This window comes from Eulemur rufifrons, chromosome 6 (genome assembly GCF_041146395.1).
Source record: "Eulemur rufifrons isolate Redbay chromosome 6, OSU_ERuf_1, whole genome shotgun sequence".
Classification (NCBI taxonomy): Eukaryota; Metazoa; Chordata; class Mammalia; order Primates; family Lemuridae; genus Eulemur; species Eulemur rufifrons.
Window position 1 is genome coordinate 10,793,634 of NC_090988.1, and position 16,862 is coordinate 10,810,495.

Here is a 16,862-nt window from a genome sequence, read left to right on the forward strand (position 1 = left end):
GTGATAACTACAAAATGCTTTGCAAATATGAAGTATTATCTTTTGGAGCAATTAACTATAAATTAGGTTTGATCATTATTATATCTTGCTGTAAAATGTCTCCTATTTGTTTCATGTGTTGTTAATCTAACATTACAAAACTGCAGGCTATTAAGACAGGAGTCACACTGCATCTCTTGTATATCCTCACAGTGCGTAACTGCAGTTAACACTCAATTCCAATGAAATGAATTAATCAAAATAATGGCTTTATAACCACAGAGCTCCTCACTAGGCCAAATAAGGTTAAGTTGCCAAACACTTAAGAAATCGTTGGTTAGTTTATGTGACTGCAAATGAAGCCTTCAAAGTAGAATAAATTTGAGATGTACGGTCAATGAAATTCAACCATCTTCTTCTATTTGGTTCATAAATCATATATCATATATGATTCAGGAGCTGAATTACCTAAATCAGAGATTCAGTGTTCCAGGATTGAATAGTTTGCTTCATGTTTCCAAATTTTGTTTCAGTATGTCCCATGGGTAGAATGATCCTTGCTTATCTACTTCCTAAGGACAGCGGAAGAATAATACCAAATAATATAAGGCGAGATAAGGATAATTGAAATGTGATGTTATTAAAACTGGTGCTTCGGACTCGGTTCCTTCCAGAAGGGCTATTAGGGACCTTTGATCACTGGGCCCGAGCTGACTTGACCCCCAAATCCTACGCCCCACCCGAGCTAGTGGGTCGGGGAGAAGTTCATCAGACCCCCTAAACAAGCAGTAATATCTGGACTGCTGTACAGATCTCCAGCCTTCGAAATGGGAGCTGCCCGGCCCAGCGGCTTCGCTGGCCGACGTGTGCAATCTCCATGGTGACAGCAAGCGAGGCCGGGAGAAGCCGCTCTCTTCCGCCCAACAACCCGCCCTCAGACTAGACTGACCAATAGTCCAGTGAGTTACGAAGGGGGATGGTGTGATTGACAGTGGGGTGGGGCTGGCGGGAGCTGGGTCTTCTGCTATCCAATCGAACTTGAGCCCAGACTCGGGAGCCGACAGGAACTACCAATCGGAGGGCTTAACAGAGGGCGACGTGCCCACCCACCGCGTTCGGCGCTGCCGGGAGCCGCTGCAGTGGTAAACTAATGAGGGGGAAGGTGGGCGTTGAAAGAGTGTCGCTGATTAGCGAATCCGAAATCACCTGAATGAAAGCCCACTTGTGATTCGCCCCAAGTGGACCAAAGGCCCTGTGGGCTGGAACAGGTCGGACTGAGAGATGTGAGTAGGGGCCGGGGAAGAGAGGGAGCAAGGTGAGGGGGGGCGGAGGTGAAGAAAGCGAGGCGGCTGCGGAGAAGGGAGAAGGGTGTGAGGCTCGGACTGAGGTGGTCGGAAGAAGGCGTGGGCAAATGGCGGTGCACGGACCTCACAGACCACCCGTACCGCCAACCTGGACCCAAGGCCTGGCGGCCAATAAATAATAATTAGGGGCAGAGAAGGAAGGGCTGTTTTATGTTTCATGCTCTTGGGAAAGTAAAATATCAGTGCCTGATTCAAATACCTTATGACCAAAACCTTAATCCCTTTCCAATTACTGGGAGGTCGCCAGTGAACATTCTGAAGATAAGACGCGGGAGCAGTGTTTTCCTGTCGCCAGTTTGAGTCAGCCACGGGGCTGGTTACGGTGTTCCCAGGCTGCGGCGCTGGGGGCCGCTGCGGGATGCAGTTAGCAGCTAGACCGAAACGCGGCGGCACTTTAACACCGCCCAGGGAAAGGGTGTGAGGACGGGATCTGGAATCATTGATCCCCCTTTTCTAGCAGCGTGTTAAGAGTGGATGCCATTAGGTGTCTCGGCAACTGATTTTTCCCAGACTTGCATTTTACTTGATTACAAAGGTAGAGATATTATCCTAATATTTTAACATTCAAGCACTGAAGTGTTTAAAGTAGAAACGTAAAAGTGTGAATGAAAGTCCCCCCGATTATTTTGAAGGTTTGAAACAGCTGTAAAGGGAAGCGAAAAGGATTCCTCTAGAAGAGCAATTCACTCCTGTAACCCACTGTTTTCTATTGCTTTCAAGGCTTGAGTCAGTGTGAAGATTGGGGTATAGGGGAGGTATCTCCCACCAGCAGCAGCATTAGGCCACATTACCCACCTCTGAATCCACACAATTTTTCTCTGAGAGCTGGGTGAAAGGGTATGTAGAACCAACCATATATATATACATCAAAAATGTTTTGCACAAACTTTCCAAAGAAAGACCTTACAGCATTGAGCACAGAGGGAAAAAAATTGGCCCTGTAGGATTGCTCTTGTTGCCAGCAACTAAACAGAGTGTTCAAGTTTATTTTTTTCAACTCCAGTCTAACTGCTCTAAATGCCACAGGTACTAAGTAAATGGACTTCACTCTTTTTTTTTTTTTTTTTTTTTTTTTGAGACAGAGTCTCACTCTGTTGCCCGGGCTAGAGTGAGTGCCGTGGCGTCAGCCTAGCTCACAGCAACCTCAAACTCCTGGGCTTAAGCGATCCTACTGCCTCAGCCTCCCGAGTAGCTGGGACTACAGGCATGCGCCACCATGCCCAGCTAATTTTTTGTATATATATATTTTAGTTGTCCATATAATTTCTTTCTATTTTTAGTAGAGACGGGGTCTCACTCTTGCTCAGGCTGGTCTTGAACTCCTGACCTCGAGCGATCCACCCGCCTCGGCCTCCCAGAGTGCTAGGATTACAGGCGTGAGCCACCGCGCCCGGCCTGGACTTCACTCTTGAATTCAGGTTGGCTAAGCCATCAAGTCTCAAAGAAGGTTTGCAGAAAGTGTGAACAGTAAATACAACACTGTTGTTTTTATTTTTTATATTTAACTCAATTACTTAGCTATTCCAATGTGGGAAATAATCACAAGTGTTATTCTTACATTGAAATAACAAGATAAAATGACTGTTCACTCCTGCCCTGCAACAGTACTCTATGCTACACCCAGACCTTCCTTTCCATGCTTAGTAAGAAAATGTATGGTTTGTTTATAAAGTGATGAACCCCATTCTTAGAAGAGCTTGGGGATATTTATCTCATTACTTTAAAGCAATACCATATATGGAACCCAATGTCTCATGAACTTTTAAGCTTCCATGGCAGATCGAAGGGCAATGTTTCTAATGATACCAACTTCAACTACCAATTGCCCTGTATTCTATTAATAGGTATTAGAACTGGCTGGAGTCTAACAGGTTATTTGTGTAATATCCAAAACAGCACAAATTAAATAGTTGTTTTCTTACAGGTAGTATTATCAGCTCAATCAACCAAGCTAGAAACCTGAGTCATTTCTAACACCTTCTGCTTTGACCCCTTTGTGTTTCTACAGCTAAGACTGAAGTTCAGACCCTTATCATCTCTTATCTGGAGAATTGCAGTAGTCTGCTAATTGGTCACTGATCCCAATTCATATGTACCCTGCCACCTATTAAGAATTATCACAAAAATTAAAAAAATAGAAATTGTTACATTGGATAGTGTAACAAATGTGCCACAAACCAGCTTAATTAATATTAACATTTTGGCAAATCTGCTTTAGTTTTTTTTTTTTTTCCACTCTACCCAGGGTGATTAAGTAAGACTGCTTCAAAAAAAAAGTTTTGTACTTTAAAGAAATAAAACATCACAGATTTGGTTCAGATCCCTTTTGCTCTGATTCCCAGCCCCATTTCCCTTCCTTCCTTCTTCCCTCCCTAGAGGCAAACACTCTACTGAAATTTGTGTGCATCATTCATGCCCATGTTTTTATACTTTTGCTGTGTATTATACATCATAAACAATAGATATTATTATTTAGGGTTTTTTAATTTTAAAAATACAGGTTTATACTATAGGTTTTATTTTGCAACTAGCTTTTGCCAGTGTATTCACATCAGTACTTATATACCAAGTTCATTCATTTTAAGTGTTCATTATGAGTGTATAATAGTGTATCCATTCCCTTATTGATGAACATTTAGGTTTTTTCTGATATTTTGTTCTCATGAACAAAGCTGCAATGAACATCTTTGCACGTGTCTAAGCAAGACTTCTTCTACAACAGTGGTTCACCAAGAAGGTGGTACTGCTCTTTGGGGGTGTTTTGGAATTTGTGAGGGCATATTTGATTATTGCTGTGATTGGAGGAACTACTGGGGTATACAGAGCAGAGCCAGGGATGCTAGATGTTCTGTAATTCATGAGACAGTCCTCACAATAAAACAATTGTCCTGTATCCTGTACAACTTTTGAGTGTCCCATAGGATATTCATTTATAATTATCTGAGCCTAGAGCCTAACTCCATTTTTTGTATAAACGTAATGTATTTTTTGGCATAGTTTAATATGGTAAAAATTTTTAGGAATGCAACTCTAATGTAAATCATACTTGTTTGTGGTTTGGCACTTTAACAAGAGTTGTTCATCACTCTAGAAAATCACGTAACTGAAGGCAGCACAGCTCGTGGTATTTGAGTTGCCAGTACAACACACCTGCATAGTCTGCATTTGTAGCTTTTGCGTTCATGTGATTCTAAGTTTAGGTGCGAGCATCTGACTACTGTACTTCATTATGTATTCTAGCGTAGTCAGCCTGAACATTTGTATATTTAAACATATGCTATTTCATTATGAATTACTTTCCATTTAAAATCAGTTTCTGTATATGATATAGAGATCTAGTGTTATTATTTTCCTCCTGGATAATCATTCATCTCAACAGCATCTATGAAATCCTTTACCCACTGAATCACAAAGCCAACTCTGTCCTGTAGGAAGTTCTAACAAATGCATGGATCTGTTTCTCGGTTCTCGATTTTATGCCACTGGGCCATGTGTCTTTGTGCCACTATCACACTGTTTTAATTACTTTGGTTTTTTAATGTATCTTGCGGCAGTTGGTAAGAAGACAGGCAAGTTGCCATCCTAGTTCTCAAAATTGTTTTGGCTATTCTTGGGTTTTTGCTCTTCCATATGAATTTAGGATCAGTTTTCAAGTTCCATAAAAAAATTGTTTTTGGACTATGGTTAAAATTGCACTGAATTTATAGATTAAGGAAAATTAAAACCTTTTAATTGAACCATCCCATCTGGGAACATGAGTTATTTCTCTATTTAGGTCTGCTTTATTTCTCTATTCAGATCTTTTTCTTTAAAAACAGTCTTTGAATAAAGTTTTATAATTTTAGCTATAAAAATCTTACATATCTTTTATTGTATTTATTCATACTTTTTGTATACTTTTGTACTCATCTTTTTGTTATGAAAGTTTCAAATATATTCAAAAGTATAGAAAATAGGATAGCAAACATCGACACACTTGTTAACCAGCTTCAACAACTAGCTCATGGCCTGTCTTGTTTCACATTAGCCTTTTTCACCTCTCTCCCAGATAACATGAAGTTCCTAGAACATCTGTTATCTGTAATGTGTTACATGTGTCTGTATATATGAATATCATAAAAATATCTCTTAACAATAAAATAATACTATCACATTTTTTAAAAACTATTTTTCACTTAAAAATAAACAGTAATTCCATAATATCATCAAATATCCAGATACTGTTCAGATTTCCCCAATCATCTCATAAAAGGTTTTTAGAATTGCTGTGAATCAGAACCCAGACAGGGTCCATATATTGCATTTAGCTGATCTGTCTCTTAATATCGCTCTTTAAAGTAAACTTTTTGGTGAAGTGTAATACACATATAGAAAAGTGTGCAGATCCTAAGTGTATAGATAGATACAATATAACGACATGAACAAAGCCAAGTAACCAACACTCAGATGAAAAAACAGAATTTTATCAGCACCCCAAGATCCCCTCCGTGCCCCCTCCAGTCACTGTTCCACAAGGTAACCATACTCCTTAACTTCTAGCCCACCAAATTAGTTTGACCTGTTTTTGAAAATCATATAAATGAAATCATACAGTATGAACTTTTTTGCCTCTAGCTTTTTTCGCTTAATATTTGTGAAATTCATCCACATTGTTGGGTATAGTTGTAGTTTGTTCATTCTCATTGCTTTATACTATTCCATTGCATGAATGAATAGATGGTATGTAGAATGCCATACTTATCCATCCTATTGGTGGATATTTGGGTTGTTTGCGGTTTTAGCAGTTTCAAATGGGGCTGCAATTAACTTCTTGTACGTGTCTTTTGGTGAACTTATATGTACATTTCTGTTGGAAATACACCTAGGAATAGAAGAGCCGGATGTAGGGCACATGTATATTCAGCTTTATTAGATACTGCTAATAGTCTCCAAAGCAGGTGTTAACAATCTATACTTTCACCATCAATATATGAGGGTTCTAGTTACTCCACATCTTGTTCAACAGCACTTGGTGTTATCTGTCATTTCCATTTTAGCCATTCTGGTGGGTGTATAGAAATTGCAGTTTTCATTTGCAATTTCCTGATGACTAATGAAGTTGAGTATTATATAATACTTTTTTACATATTTATTGGCCATTCAGATATCCTTTTTGTCAAGAGTTTATTCTTATTTTTTATCTGTTTGATCTATCAGTTTCTGAAAAAAGTATATTAAAATCTCCCACTAAATTTGTGGGTTTGTCCATTTATTGTAGTGTTTCTGTCAATTTTGGCTTTATATATTTGGAGGTTTTGTTCTTAGGTTCATATTTGCTTCAAGTTGTATCTTTTTGTTAAATTACTCCTTTTGTGAATGTTCTTATTAATATTTTTCAGAGATCTACTTCTATTTTTCTTGGTACTAATATTGCTTCACCAACTTATATTTTATTTTGCTTCACTTGTTTTTTTTAATTGTGGTTAAAAAAAACCCACTTCACTTAAAATTTGCCATCTTAACCCTTTTTAACAGTCAGTTCAGCAGTGTTAAGTATATGCACACTGTTGTGAAACAGACCTTTAGAACCTTTTCATCTTGAAGAACTGAAACTCTATACTCATTGAACATTTCCCCATTCCTTCCTTCCCCAGTTTTTGTTTTATGATTGGTTTGTTTTTTTCAATCTCTTCATTTTCCGTCTCTCTTTCATTATGATTTCTGTGTAGCTTTTGTACAGAGCTAGTTTTTAAAAAATTAGATAAGGGAATCTCTTTTAGTAGTCAAGTATAATCTGTTTGCATTTACTATGGTTACTGTTCTATTTGGGTTTATTTTTCAATCTTATTTTGTATTTTCTATTTTCTTTGCTTATTCTTTGTTCCACTACCCACCTCACCACCATCACACCCCTGCCTTCTGTTTTATTCCTGTGTTTGTTTCACTCTACTAGTATAGAAGTTATTCATTCTATTTCTGTTATTTGGTGTTTACCCATATGTTTTTAACATGCATATTTAGCTTAACAAAACATACAGATACACATTAACGCTCACCTCCTTCAAAGCAAAATAATAATTTTAGAATGCTTAAACTTTGAACTATCCTTTCCCATCTTCCATGTAACTGTTGAGTAATATTTTAGTTCTTCCTTATTTTTGACCCTTCAAAAAATTGGTCATTATTATTATGGAAATCTTTACTGTCAATATTTCCTAATTTTTTTTCACCATTCTTCTACATCTCACATCTCCTTTCTTGACTAATTTTCCTTCTTGTTGAAGTATATCTCTGAGTAGCTCTTTCACTGAGGATCTGTGAGACGTGAACTCCATTTCACTTTTGTATGTCTGAAAACATCTTTATTTTGTACTCTTTTTTTTTTTTAAGAGATGGGGTCTTACTCTATCACCCAGGCTGGAGTGCAGTGGAGCTATTGTAGCTCACTGCAACCTCCAACTCCTAGGCTCAAGCAATCCTCCTGCCTCAGCCTTCCGAGTACCTGGGACTACAGCTGCATGCCACCACACCTAGCTAATTTTAAAACATTTTTTGTAGAGATGGGGTCTTGTTATGTTGTCCAGGCTGGTCTTGAACTCCTAACTTTGAGCAATCTTCTCACCTTGGCCTCCGAAAGTGCTAGGATTACAGGCATGAGCCACCATAGCCACCATACACTCTCTCTCGAGGGAGTCCTGCATGCCAGCCTGTGGTGTCATCCCCATAGAGAGGTTTTGGTTTTGTCTCTGCTGGGATCTTCTGGGTTTCTCACTTTTGGTCTAGTCTTCATGTCAGTCTTTCTACTTAGGATTCCCATACCACATTGGTAGTACGACTTGAATCCCACACTTGCATGTGACGTAGAATTGGGATTCAGATTTCTCTTGAGTTATGCTTTTTTCGCCTGTAGCCTGGGGCACTTGGCCAGCTTTCTTTCAATTTAGTAGCAGATCTTTTAGATCCTATTTCAAAAACAGATTAGCCCTTTGAGGGCCCAGCTTTATGCATTGTTCTCAGTTCTAGGAGTGGAACACTCTGAAGGTCTGTATCTGGGGTCAATACTCCTATAGACCTTTGGGCTTAGCTCAGCATATGGACCAGAAGTTACAATCATCTTTCTAAAACTTGATATGATCCTATTACTCCCTCACTTGGTTTTTGTGAACTTTTTGGCACTGCTCCATTTATTCATCCAACAGATATTTGTTGTGCATAATCTCTGTGCTAAGGACTAGGGTTACTGTGGTGAGAAAGATGTAAAGTCTTTGCCCTCATAGAGTTTCTAGTTGGAGAAACAGAAAATAAACTTGTAAACAAATAAGTTAAATGTTAACTACAATGTGTGAAAAATATTCTGAAGGAAATAAAGTGATGGAGAGTAACTGTTTGGGGATTACTTTTGAGAGGGCAGTCAGGGAAGACCACTCTGAGGAGGTGTCATTTAAGCCAAAATCTCATCCAAGGATGAGGAGAGCCAGCCCTGCAAATAGTAGGCAGCTTGTTTGGGGTTGGAGGTTAGTTCCAGGCAGTGGAGACAACAAATACAAAGACCCAGAAACAGGTAAACACTTGACATGTTAAAGTTACTAAGGTGACGCCCCTGCAGCTCTAATGAGGGAAGCCTGTTCCCAGTCAGGTTAGAGACGCAGGAGAGCTCCAGGTCTCATCTGCCGCCTCCCCCCTTACTCTGTCGTCTTGCCACACTGATTCTTTCCTAATGTGCCTGTGCAAAGCACCTCCTTGGTAAAGCCCTTCTCACTAGCACAGTTCCCACTGCACTTTGCTTTTACTCCTAATCAGAATGGAATATGGATAGTTGTTTACATGACAGTGTTCTCCAACAGACCTTAAGCTCTGTCGGGAGATATGTCTTATTTACCTTCGTCATCCCCAGCTTGTAGCACAATGCTTTTTCTTTCCATGGCAGGCACATCATAAATGTTGATTGAGTATGTGCAATTTCTTTTTTAGCTGTTCATGCTTAGAGTCTCCTTTGTAATAATATTTTTGTGGTATTTAAACCGTCAGGGTAAAGAACACCAGCATCCTAACGAATGGATTTGCTTAAGACATCTCTGATACATAAAGTGAGAAGCAGGGGAGGTACTATAGTTTGGTGTTTACCCTGTAGTGGTTGAATGGGGCCCCTCCCCAAAGATATGTCTACATCCTAACCCCGGGGATCTGTGAACTTTGCCTTGTTTGCCAAAAGGGTCTTTGCAGATGTAATTAAGGATCTCAAGATAAGATCGTTCTAGATTATTTGGATGGACCCTAAATCCAATGACAAGTACCCTTATAGGAGACAGAGAAGGAGAAGACAGAGACACAGGAGAATGCCAGGGGAAGGTGGAGGCAGAGATTGGAATTGTATGTCACAAGCCAAGGAACGCCCGGAGCCACCAGAAGCTGGAAGACGCAGGGAAGGATCCTGTTAGAGGGCGAGTGGCCCTGCGGACACCTTGATTTTAGACTTCTGGCTCTCTAACTGTGAGAGGATAAATTTCTGTTGTTATGAGCCACGGATTAGGCAACTAATACATACCCCGTGCAGTTATACCTCACTCACCTATTCTGTAGCATGAATATAATACTTCCCTCAGAAGCTTATTGCCATGATTAAATGAGATATGTTTGTAAAGAACTTAGCACATAGTAAATGTTCAAAAATAGTGATGGCTGTTCTTGTTCTTTAAGGACTGGGAGTTTTCTTTCTCCTATGAGTAAGAACTTGACAACAGAGTGGGAACTTTCTGTCCTGTGATCGATTGCCTGGTGAGTCAAAGCTCCTACCGTGGATTTAACCTGAGAGCTGCTCATTTGGCCCTGGAGCTCCCAGGCCCTGGAGCCTTCTAGCAGTCCTTAGTTAGGGCTTGGTATCGAGGGAGAGCTCAGCTTTCTACCGTGGGCTGGGGGAAGAAGTCAAACTAGAACTCAGGTACTAAATTTGAAATGACACACTCAGAGCAGAAAGCAACCTCTGAGTCCCTGTCAAAAAGAAAGGCTTTGGGTTCTAAATTTCTAGTTCCCATTAAGAGACTCTGGGACTGGACATTTCTGGAAGTTAATGGCCTGTACTGAGTAACCCTCCTAACACACCAATCATCAAAAAATTCCCTGTAATGAGTGCCGGCTTTCTGTATTTGTCTGAACGCCTTCGTACAACCTGGGAGCGTGCACAGGAAGGCAGCGGCGGGAGCACCGAGGACACTGGACCGTGCAGCTCACGGGGCGGCAGGACTGCTGCTGCCTCCGCCCAGGATGGCTGGCACCGTGCTCGGAGTGGGCGCAGGCGTGTTCATCCTAGCCCTGCTCTGGGTGTCGGTGCTGCTGCTGTGTGTGCTGTTATCCAGAGCCTCCAGGATGGCTAGGTAAGGCCTACTTCCAGCTGGGAGTCCTAGGTAAAAGCTATTAGAGCTAAAATCGCTGATGCTCATTAAACATTTAGAATTCAGGAGATCATTTTTGTAATTACTGGCAGTTTGAATGAGTTGCGTTTTAACCTCTTGTCATAAGCACGAACTGTGTTATTTATGCTCTGAAGCAGGGGTAGGAGGAGAGGGAAGTGGTCTTTTTCAGTTCTCACTGTGGAGAGATGGGGGGAACATAAGAGATGACAAGAAAATCTGCTCTTGCTGCCTATTGAATTTCTTGGGGTTGCACATGTGTGTGTTTCTTAATTGTTCAGATTTATGGTAGATGCTGGGTCTAGTCCCTGAGGGTTTAGACCTGGATCCAGGGAAACTAAAGAAGCATTTGGTGAGTCGCACCGGCTCTCTCTGTCAGGCGTTGACTTCAGAACAAGGTTAGGCCATAAACTGACCCCGAAAACTCTGTACACTCTGGTGAGAGAGTATCAGTCTGAAGCAGAGAGTTACAGAATTTCTTTAAGTATTCTGGTCTAAGAACAGAAATGGGGGTTTAGGGAGGAGCTGCTTTAGTTTTTCTCAATTATGCCCTTGTGCACATGTAAAAACAAAAACTACAAATTCCCATTCTTAGGAATTTGGAATTACCAGGAGTAACTGGAAACACACCAGCTTGTCCCTGCCTAGCAAGAAGAGCTGTGGGCTGAACGGGCTGTGGACAGCAGGTCTCTGGGCATTGTTAAGGGACTGCAACACAGAATATTGGTCTCAAGGAAGAGCCAGTTCAGGCCTAACTGATTCGAGAAGAAACTGCAAACAGTGCTTTTAATACTCTGTCTTTTTGACCCCAGGTTCTCTGTCATTTTTGTACTCCTCGGTGCTCTGATCATCACATCAGTTCTGTTGCTTTTCCCCCGAGCTAGTGAATTCCCAGCCCCAGAGGTCGAAGTTAAGGTAAAGCTATTGCTTTCATTTTGCCTCCTGAGTTGGAACTCTTGTTTCCCTTGGTCTACACCTCTGTCCTGCCCTCATTCCCTGTCATCAGGTTGCCTGAGATGTGTTAAAAGAATTGTCAAGTTCAAACAACTGTGGGGAAAGCTCAGAGAGAGTTCTAAGTTCCCTGCCCTTCACTCAGGAAAAGAATCTTACCCTGAATTCCACCTGCACCCCCACTAGGCAGTTGTTTGCCTGATTCTGTCTCATCTCCAATTTGCATCAAGCTGAACAACAATGTGTTGAAAAGCCACCCCATACCATGGGGACAGAAAAAGAGAAAATGAGATAGGAACAGGAATAGGAATAGGCCTACTCCTGAGATGGAAGTGTTCCCGTTCCTGGTAGCCTTGGCTCAGAATCTCAGATCCTGGGCCAAAATTGATGCAGTGCCCTCAGGGTGCTGAATGACATGCTTTGCCAACTCTGTGTGGTGCACTTTCTTGTTTTGTGATGTGGAGAGAATAACTTCCATAGAGAAGAACAGTGAGGAAAGAAAGAGGACGTTTCTATGGAAAGCCAAAGTTGGTAGATCTAGATGAATTCAATCCTAACAGTCTTCGGGGAGCTCCTTTGGTGCTCATTCGTGGGTCCATGCCTGCCAACACCCTCCTCTTTAAGTGGATTTTTATCATCTCTCTCATAGTCCTGATTCAGGGCTCTGGCTTCACCCTGCATGGCTGATCTCAGAGTTGTAGGATCTTGACAGTGGGATTGACCTCTTCTGTCCCATTACTCCTTCTCCCAGCTTTTTTTTCTCTATTGTCAATTTGATTTTTTAGGTATTGATAGTAGTCATAATAGCTAACATTTTTTAAGGGATTGCTGCGTGCCAGGTCCTGTCCTAAGCACATTGGTTACTTACATTATCTCATTTAAACCTCAGGACAACCCTATGTGGTATGAAGTAGGTACTATTTTTATCTCCGTTTTATGGGTAAGAACACTGAGACTATAAGAGGTTAAGGCAACTTGCCCGAGGGTATACATATGTTGCAAGAGGCATAGCAGGGATTCAAGCTGAGGTCTGTCTTCAAAATCTTCATTGTTGAGGACTTAACAGAGTATCAGAGGCCATTCCAGAGAGCTCATGGGTTACCATTTTGACCATAGACAACAAAAGGTCATAAAATTATAGAACTAAAATTGACATATAACTCTATCTAAGACTAACCATGGCAAAAAGAAGGAAAATAGTTTTGAAAACTCCAAGGGAAATAATACTTAACCACACACATTTAAGGAATTACTTCCATAGATGCCAAGTTTTTTGTCAGCATTTGCAAACCACTCTGAAGGTCTAAGTACCATGTGTCTGATCCAGGGGTAATTCCTGCCTCAGTTTCCTTGCCTTTCAAGGGGGGATTGTGCTGTAGGCTGCTGCATTTCTGGATGCTATAGATGTGAATATTGGAAGAAGGGCACAGAGCAAACACAGTTTTTAATCAATCCCTCCATTTTGTTTCATATGAGTTCCAGACCCAGGAGAAAAGAATGGGTCTTAAGCGAAATGTGTTCATCAGCATGGCCAGCAGAATTGGAGTTCTCATTTTCAGGTTTTGAGAGCTGACCCCTGCAGCAGCCTGTGTCAATGCTGTATCAATAATACATGGCCTGGGCCTTCTGCACCCAAGGCCTGCTAATTGGCTAATTAAAAAGTGAAACGTGTTGAACGAGCAAACATGTAGCCCGCCAGAGACATGTTCTGTACAGGAGCCAAGGTCAAAGTTATGTTAAAGCTGTTTTATCAAGCTGACCTTTGTTGTAAGTTGACTGCTGGGGTAATCTCTGGAGCAGCTGGAGTGTCTGCAGCCTTTTTCTTCTTGGTGTCTTTGGATCTCAGTGATCACACCAGTACTTGGACTTGATAGGTGCTGTATGTTTAACTGCTGTATTAGTTTTCTATTGCTGCTGTAACAAATTACTACAAATGCAGTAGCCCACAACACAGATATGTTATCTTAAAGTTCTGTAGATTAGAAGTCCAAAATCAGTCTCACTGCGCTAAAATCAAAGCAGAGCTTTGGGGTTTTTTTGTTTTTGTTGTTTTTTTTTTTTTTTTTTTTGAGACAGAGTCTCACTCTATTGCCTGGGCTAGAGTGCCATGGCGTCAGCCTAGCTCACAGCAACCTCAAACTCCTGGGCTCACGTAATCCTACTGCCTCAGCCTCCCGAGTATCTGGGACTACAGGCATGCGCCACCATGCCCACCTAATTTTTTCTATATATATTTTTAGTTGTCTGGTTAATTTCTTTCTATATTTTTAGTAGAGACGGGGCCTCTCTCTTGCTCAGGCTGGTCTCGAACTCCTGACCTCGAGCGATCCTCCCGTCTCGGCCTCCCAGAGTGCTGGGAGGATTGCAGGCGTGAGACACCGTGTCCGGCCCAAAGCAGAGCTTTGGTTGACAGAGCTGCATTCTTCTGGAGTTTTTAGGGGAAAATCCATTTTCTTACGTTTTCCAGCTTCTAGAGGCTGCCTGTATTCCTTGGCTCGTGGCCCCCTTCCTGCATTCTCAAAGCCAGCAGTGTAACAGCTCGCCGAGGCTGCTCCCATCCTTTTTCCAAGCCCCCAAATGGAGGTTTAACTCCATTAACTCCATCTCTTTCTCTGACACTCCCTTCTGCCTCCCCATTCAAATTTTAAAGACCTTTGTGATTACATTGGGCCTACCTGGATTAGATAATCCAGGCTAATCTCTATTTTAAGGTCAGATGATTAACAACCTCAAGTCCATCTGCAGCCTTGATTCCCCTTTGCCTTATAATCAACATATTCACAATTTCTGGGTAGGATGTGGACATCTGTGGGCCATTATTCTGTCTACCACAGTCACCTTTCAGGTATTTTGGATTCTCTTATAGGTACTGGGTTTTCAAAGCTTCTGTGAAGTCAAGTCAGTCACCTGATTTGTGTTGCTGCTCCATTAGGTCTGTCAATTAAATTGCTTTTTCCTGCCCACATTTAAGCACCACTATTTGAATCTGGGGAGAGTGGAGCTCTGGAAATGGACAGTAGATAAGTGGATAGAGCCAACATCGGTTATAGACTTTTGTCAGCCAGCAAAGGCCAACCACTTTGGGGCCTCAGGTGGAAGGCCAGGCAGCCAACTGTATGATGTGGGGCAAGTCACCTGTCCTCTTAGTGTTTTAGTATCTCAGGCAAATGGCTATTTTCCTATCCCTTGGAAAGTTAGGATTCAAAATTCTTCTGATGAAAGCTTTAAAGAGCTATCTTTTCATTTTGAAAATGAACTCTCCTGAATTGGCAGTGGGTTGATGATTTGGGGGGTGGGGGTGGGTCTGAGGTGCATGAGGGTTTATTTTACTATTATATTTGTATGTATGTTTAAAATGCTTCATAATAAAAAGTGTTTTAACAACAACAACAACAAAAATGAGCCTTTCTTGGACCAAGCAAAAGCTTCTCATTAACTCTTTCAGATAACAGATTTCAGAACATAAAAGAATTCATCAGGGACTTCCAGGGTTTATGAACCTCCTAAATTGAGCCATTTGTTCCCTGTACCTCACTAATCCTTTCTTTACCTTATATCTCCTGCTCATGGAGTTGAGAAAAAGATTCCTTCCTATCCATGCACAGAGGAGACTCAAGGCAAGATGTTACTGGAAGTTACAAATATGAATAAACTCTTGGCCTGTTCATGACAGATTTCAGTGTAACATAGCCAGGGTGCCGAAGTGGTAGTAATTTCATTTTGATGTTTTCTTTCTCCAGATTGTGGATGCCTTTTTCATTGGCCGCTATGTCCTGCTGGCTTTCCTCAGTGCTGTCTTCCTTGGAGGCCTCTTCTTGGTTCTAACTCATCATGTCCTGCAGCCAATCTATGCCAAACCACTGCGGTCCTACTGAGTACTGTCTAGGAAAACCAAGACCCTGCTCTCCTCTCCTTCGATGTGATGGCATTGATGAGCAGAAAGGCACTATTCGGAGCCTTGTTTTGACAGCCCTTGTGCCTTAAGATACACAGGAATATTCATCCACCACTAAGACAAATCTCTTGTGTCCTGGCTTCCAGAAACATGGTTGCAAAATTGTCCCTGTGGGGATAGATGCTCACCAGCTTATGAGAGATATTGCTATCTTCTTAGTACTTGGACCTCAGAATTTCCATCCTTTGAAAGGGGCATAGTAGCAGTGATCTGCTTAGAATAGATTTTCAATCAAGTCATTAGGAAGTGGATTTTGGGAAAAGGAGCATTTGGCTTCTGCTGTCCAATAAAAGAACCTGGTCCATTCTGATAATATGTCAAATTCTTTGTTATGAGGTTGGAATCATTTGGAAAGCAAAGGCACTCAAATTCAAAAGTTGATTTTAATGTGATAATTGGGAAGACTTACTCAGATATTGGTTACTGACCACTCTATGCATACAATTCAACAGAACTTTGTAAAGGCAATGGGTGTCACTTTCCTCTGCTCTAATACGCCAATAAATAAAAGCCAAAGGGCCGACTTTCACTTTAAACTCTTGGCCACAGCTTTCTGAATCCAGTATTTTTATATTTCAAGTTTACTAGGGCATTAGAGGAAAGGTATGGAAATATTGGTTGTTTTGTCTTGCCAGGTGTCTCTGGGTTGTCTTCCATGATTTGGTGGTCTCTGTGTGCTATATTTAATTATCATAAGAGTTCATTTTGGGTTGTTATCTTCTCTTTTTATTTTTGTAGCCCTTTCTCCAAAACTAGTGAGGAAGGTATATTCTCAGCATTAGATGTAACTTTATATCTGTCTGATCTCCCAAACCAAGTGAAATTGTCATTAAATGGAGGGGTTTTGGTCTGGTTCCATTTTAAAGTCTGATCCTGACTACCTAGAACTATTTGCAAAAGGGTCTTATGGCTTAAAATTAAGAACCAAGAAAACAAGTTGGAAAAAGAACATTGATTGAGTACATGCCGTATGCCAGTAGCACCCTAATTCCTTTGAAGTTTATTTAATTTTTATAACAATCTATTATCCCCATTTTAAAGTAGAAAAAAATCAAGGCTTGAAAAGATTATCTGACATCTGACTTGCTCAAGCTTCACATAACAGCCAGTGCGCAAACCTACGTGTGGCAGGCTCTAGGGGCTGTCTCGGACTGGAAAGAAAACACACTAGGCTTTGTGGAGCTCAGATTGAGAGCTTGAGGAAGGTTAAAGCCACTGCTCCTTCAC

At 41.1% G+C, this 16,862-nt stretch overlaps 1 protein-coding gene across 5 annotated transcripts; it reads left to right on the top strand.

Annotated features, from left to right (window-relative positions):
* Positions 1-1,164: 1,164 nt before the first annotated feature.
* Positions 1,165-16,253, top strand: TMEM218 (transmembrane protein 218). 5 transcript variants are annotated; one of them, XM_069468719.1, is made up of 5 exons: positions 1,165-1,262; positions 10,020-10,097; positions 10,348-10,693; positions 11,542-11,644; positions 15,421-16,252. In XM_069468719.1, exons 3-5 carry the CDS (start codon positions 10,584-10,586, stop codon positions 15,553-15,555), a joined length of 348 nt encoding a protein of 115 aa, XP_069324820.1. In that variant the 5' UTR covers positions 1,165-1,262; positions 10,020-10,097; positions 10,348-10,583; the 3' UTR covers positions 15,556-16,252. The 5 variants fall into 5 exon arrangements, with proteins under 5 accessions (XP_069324820.1, XP_069324821.1, XP_069324822.1 ...); XM_069468720.1 differs by having other exon boundaries at positions 10,359-10,693; XM_069468721.1 differs by having other exon boundaries at positions 10,496-10,693.
* The last annotated feature ends 609 nt before the right edge of the window (positions 16,254-16,862 follow it).

Coding starts and splice junctions, on each gene's coding strand:
- TMEM218 (XM_069468719.1), top strand. CDS start 10,584: ATGGCTGGCACCGTGCTCGGAGTGGGCGCAGGCGTGTTCATCCTAGCC. Junction 10,694..11,541: donor AGAGCCTCCAGGATGGCTAG/GTAAGGCCTACT, acceptor TTTTGACCCCAG/GTTCTCTGTCATTTTTGTAC. Junction 11,645..15,420: donor CCCCAGAGGTCGAAGTTAAG/GTAAAGCTATTG, acceptor TTCTTTCTCCAG/ATTGTGGATGCCTTTTTCAT.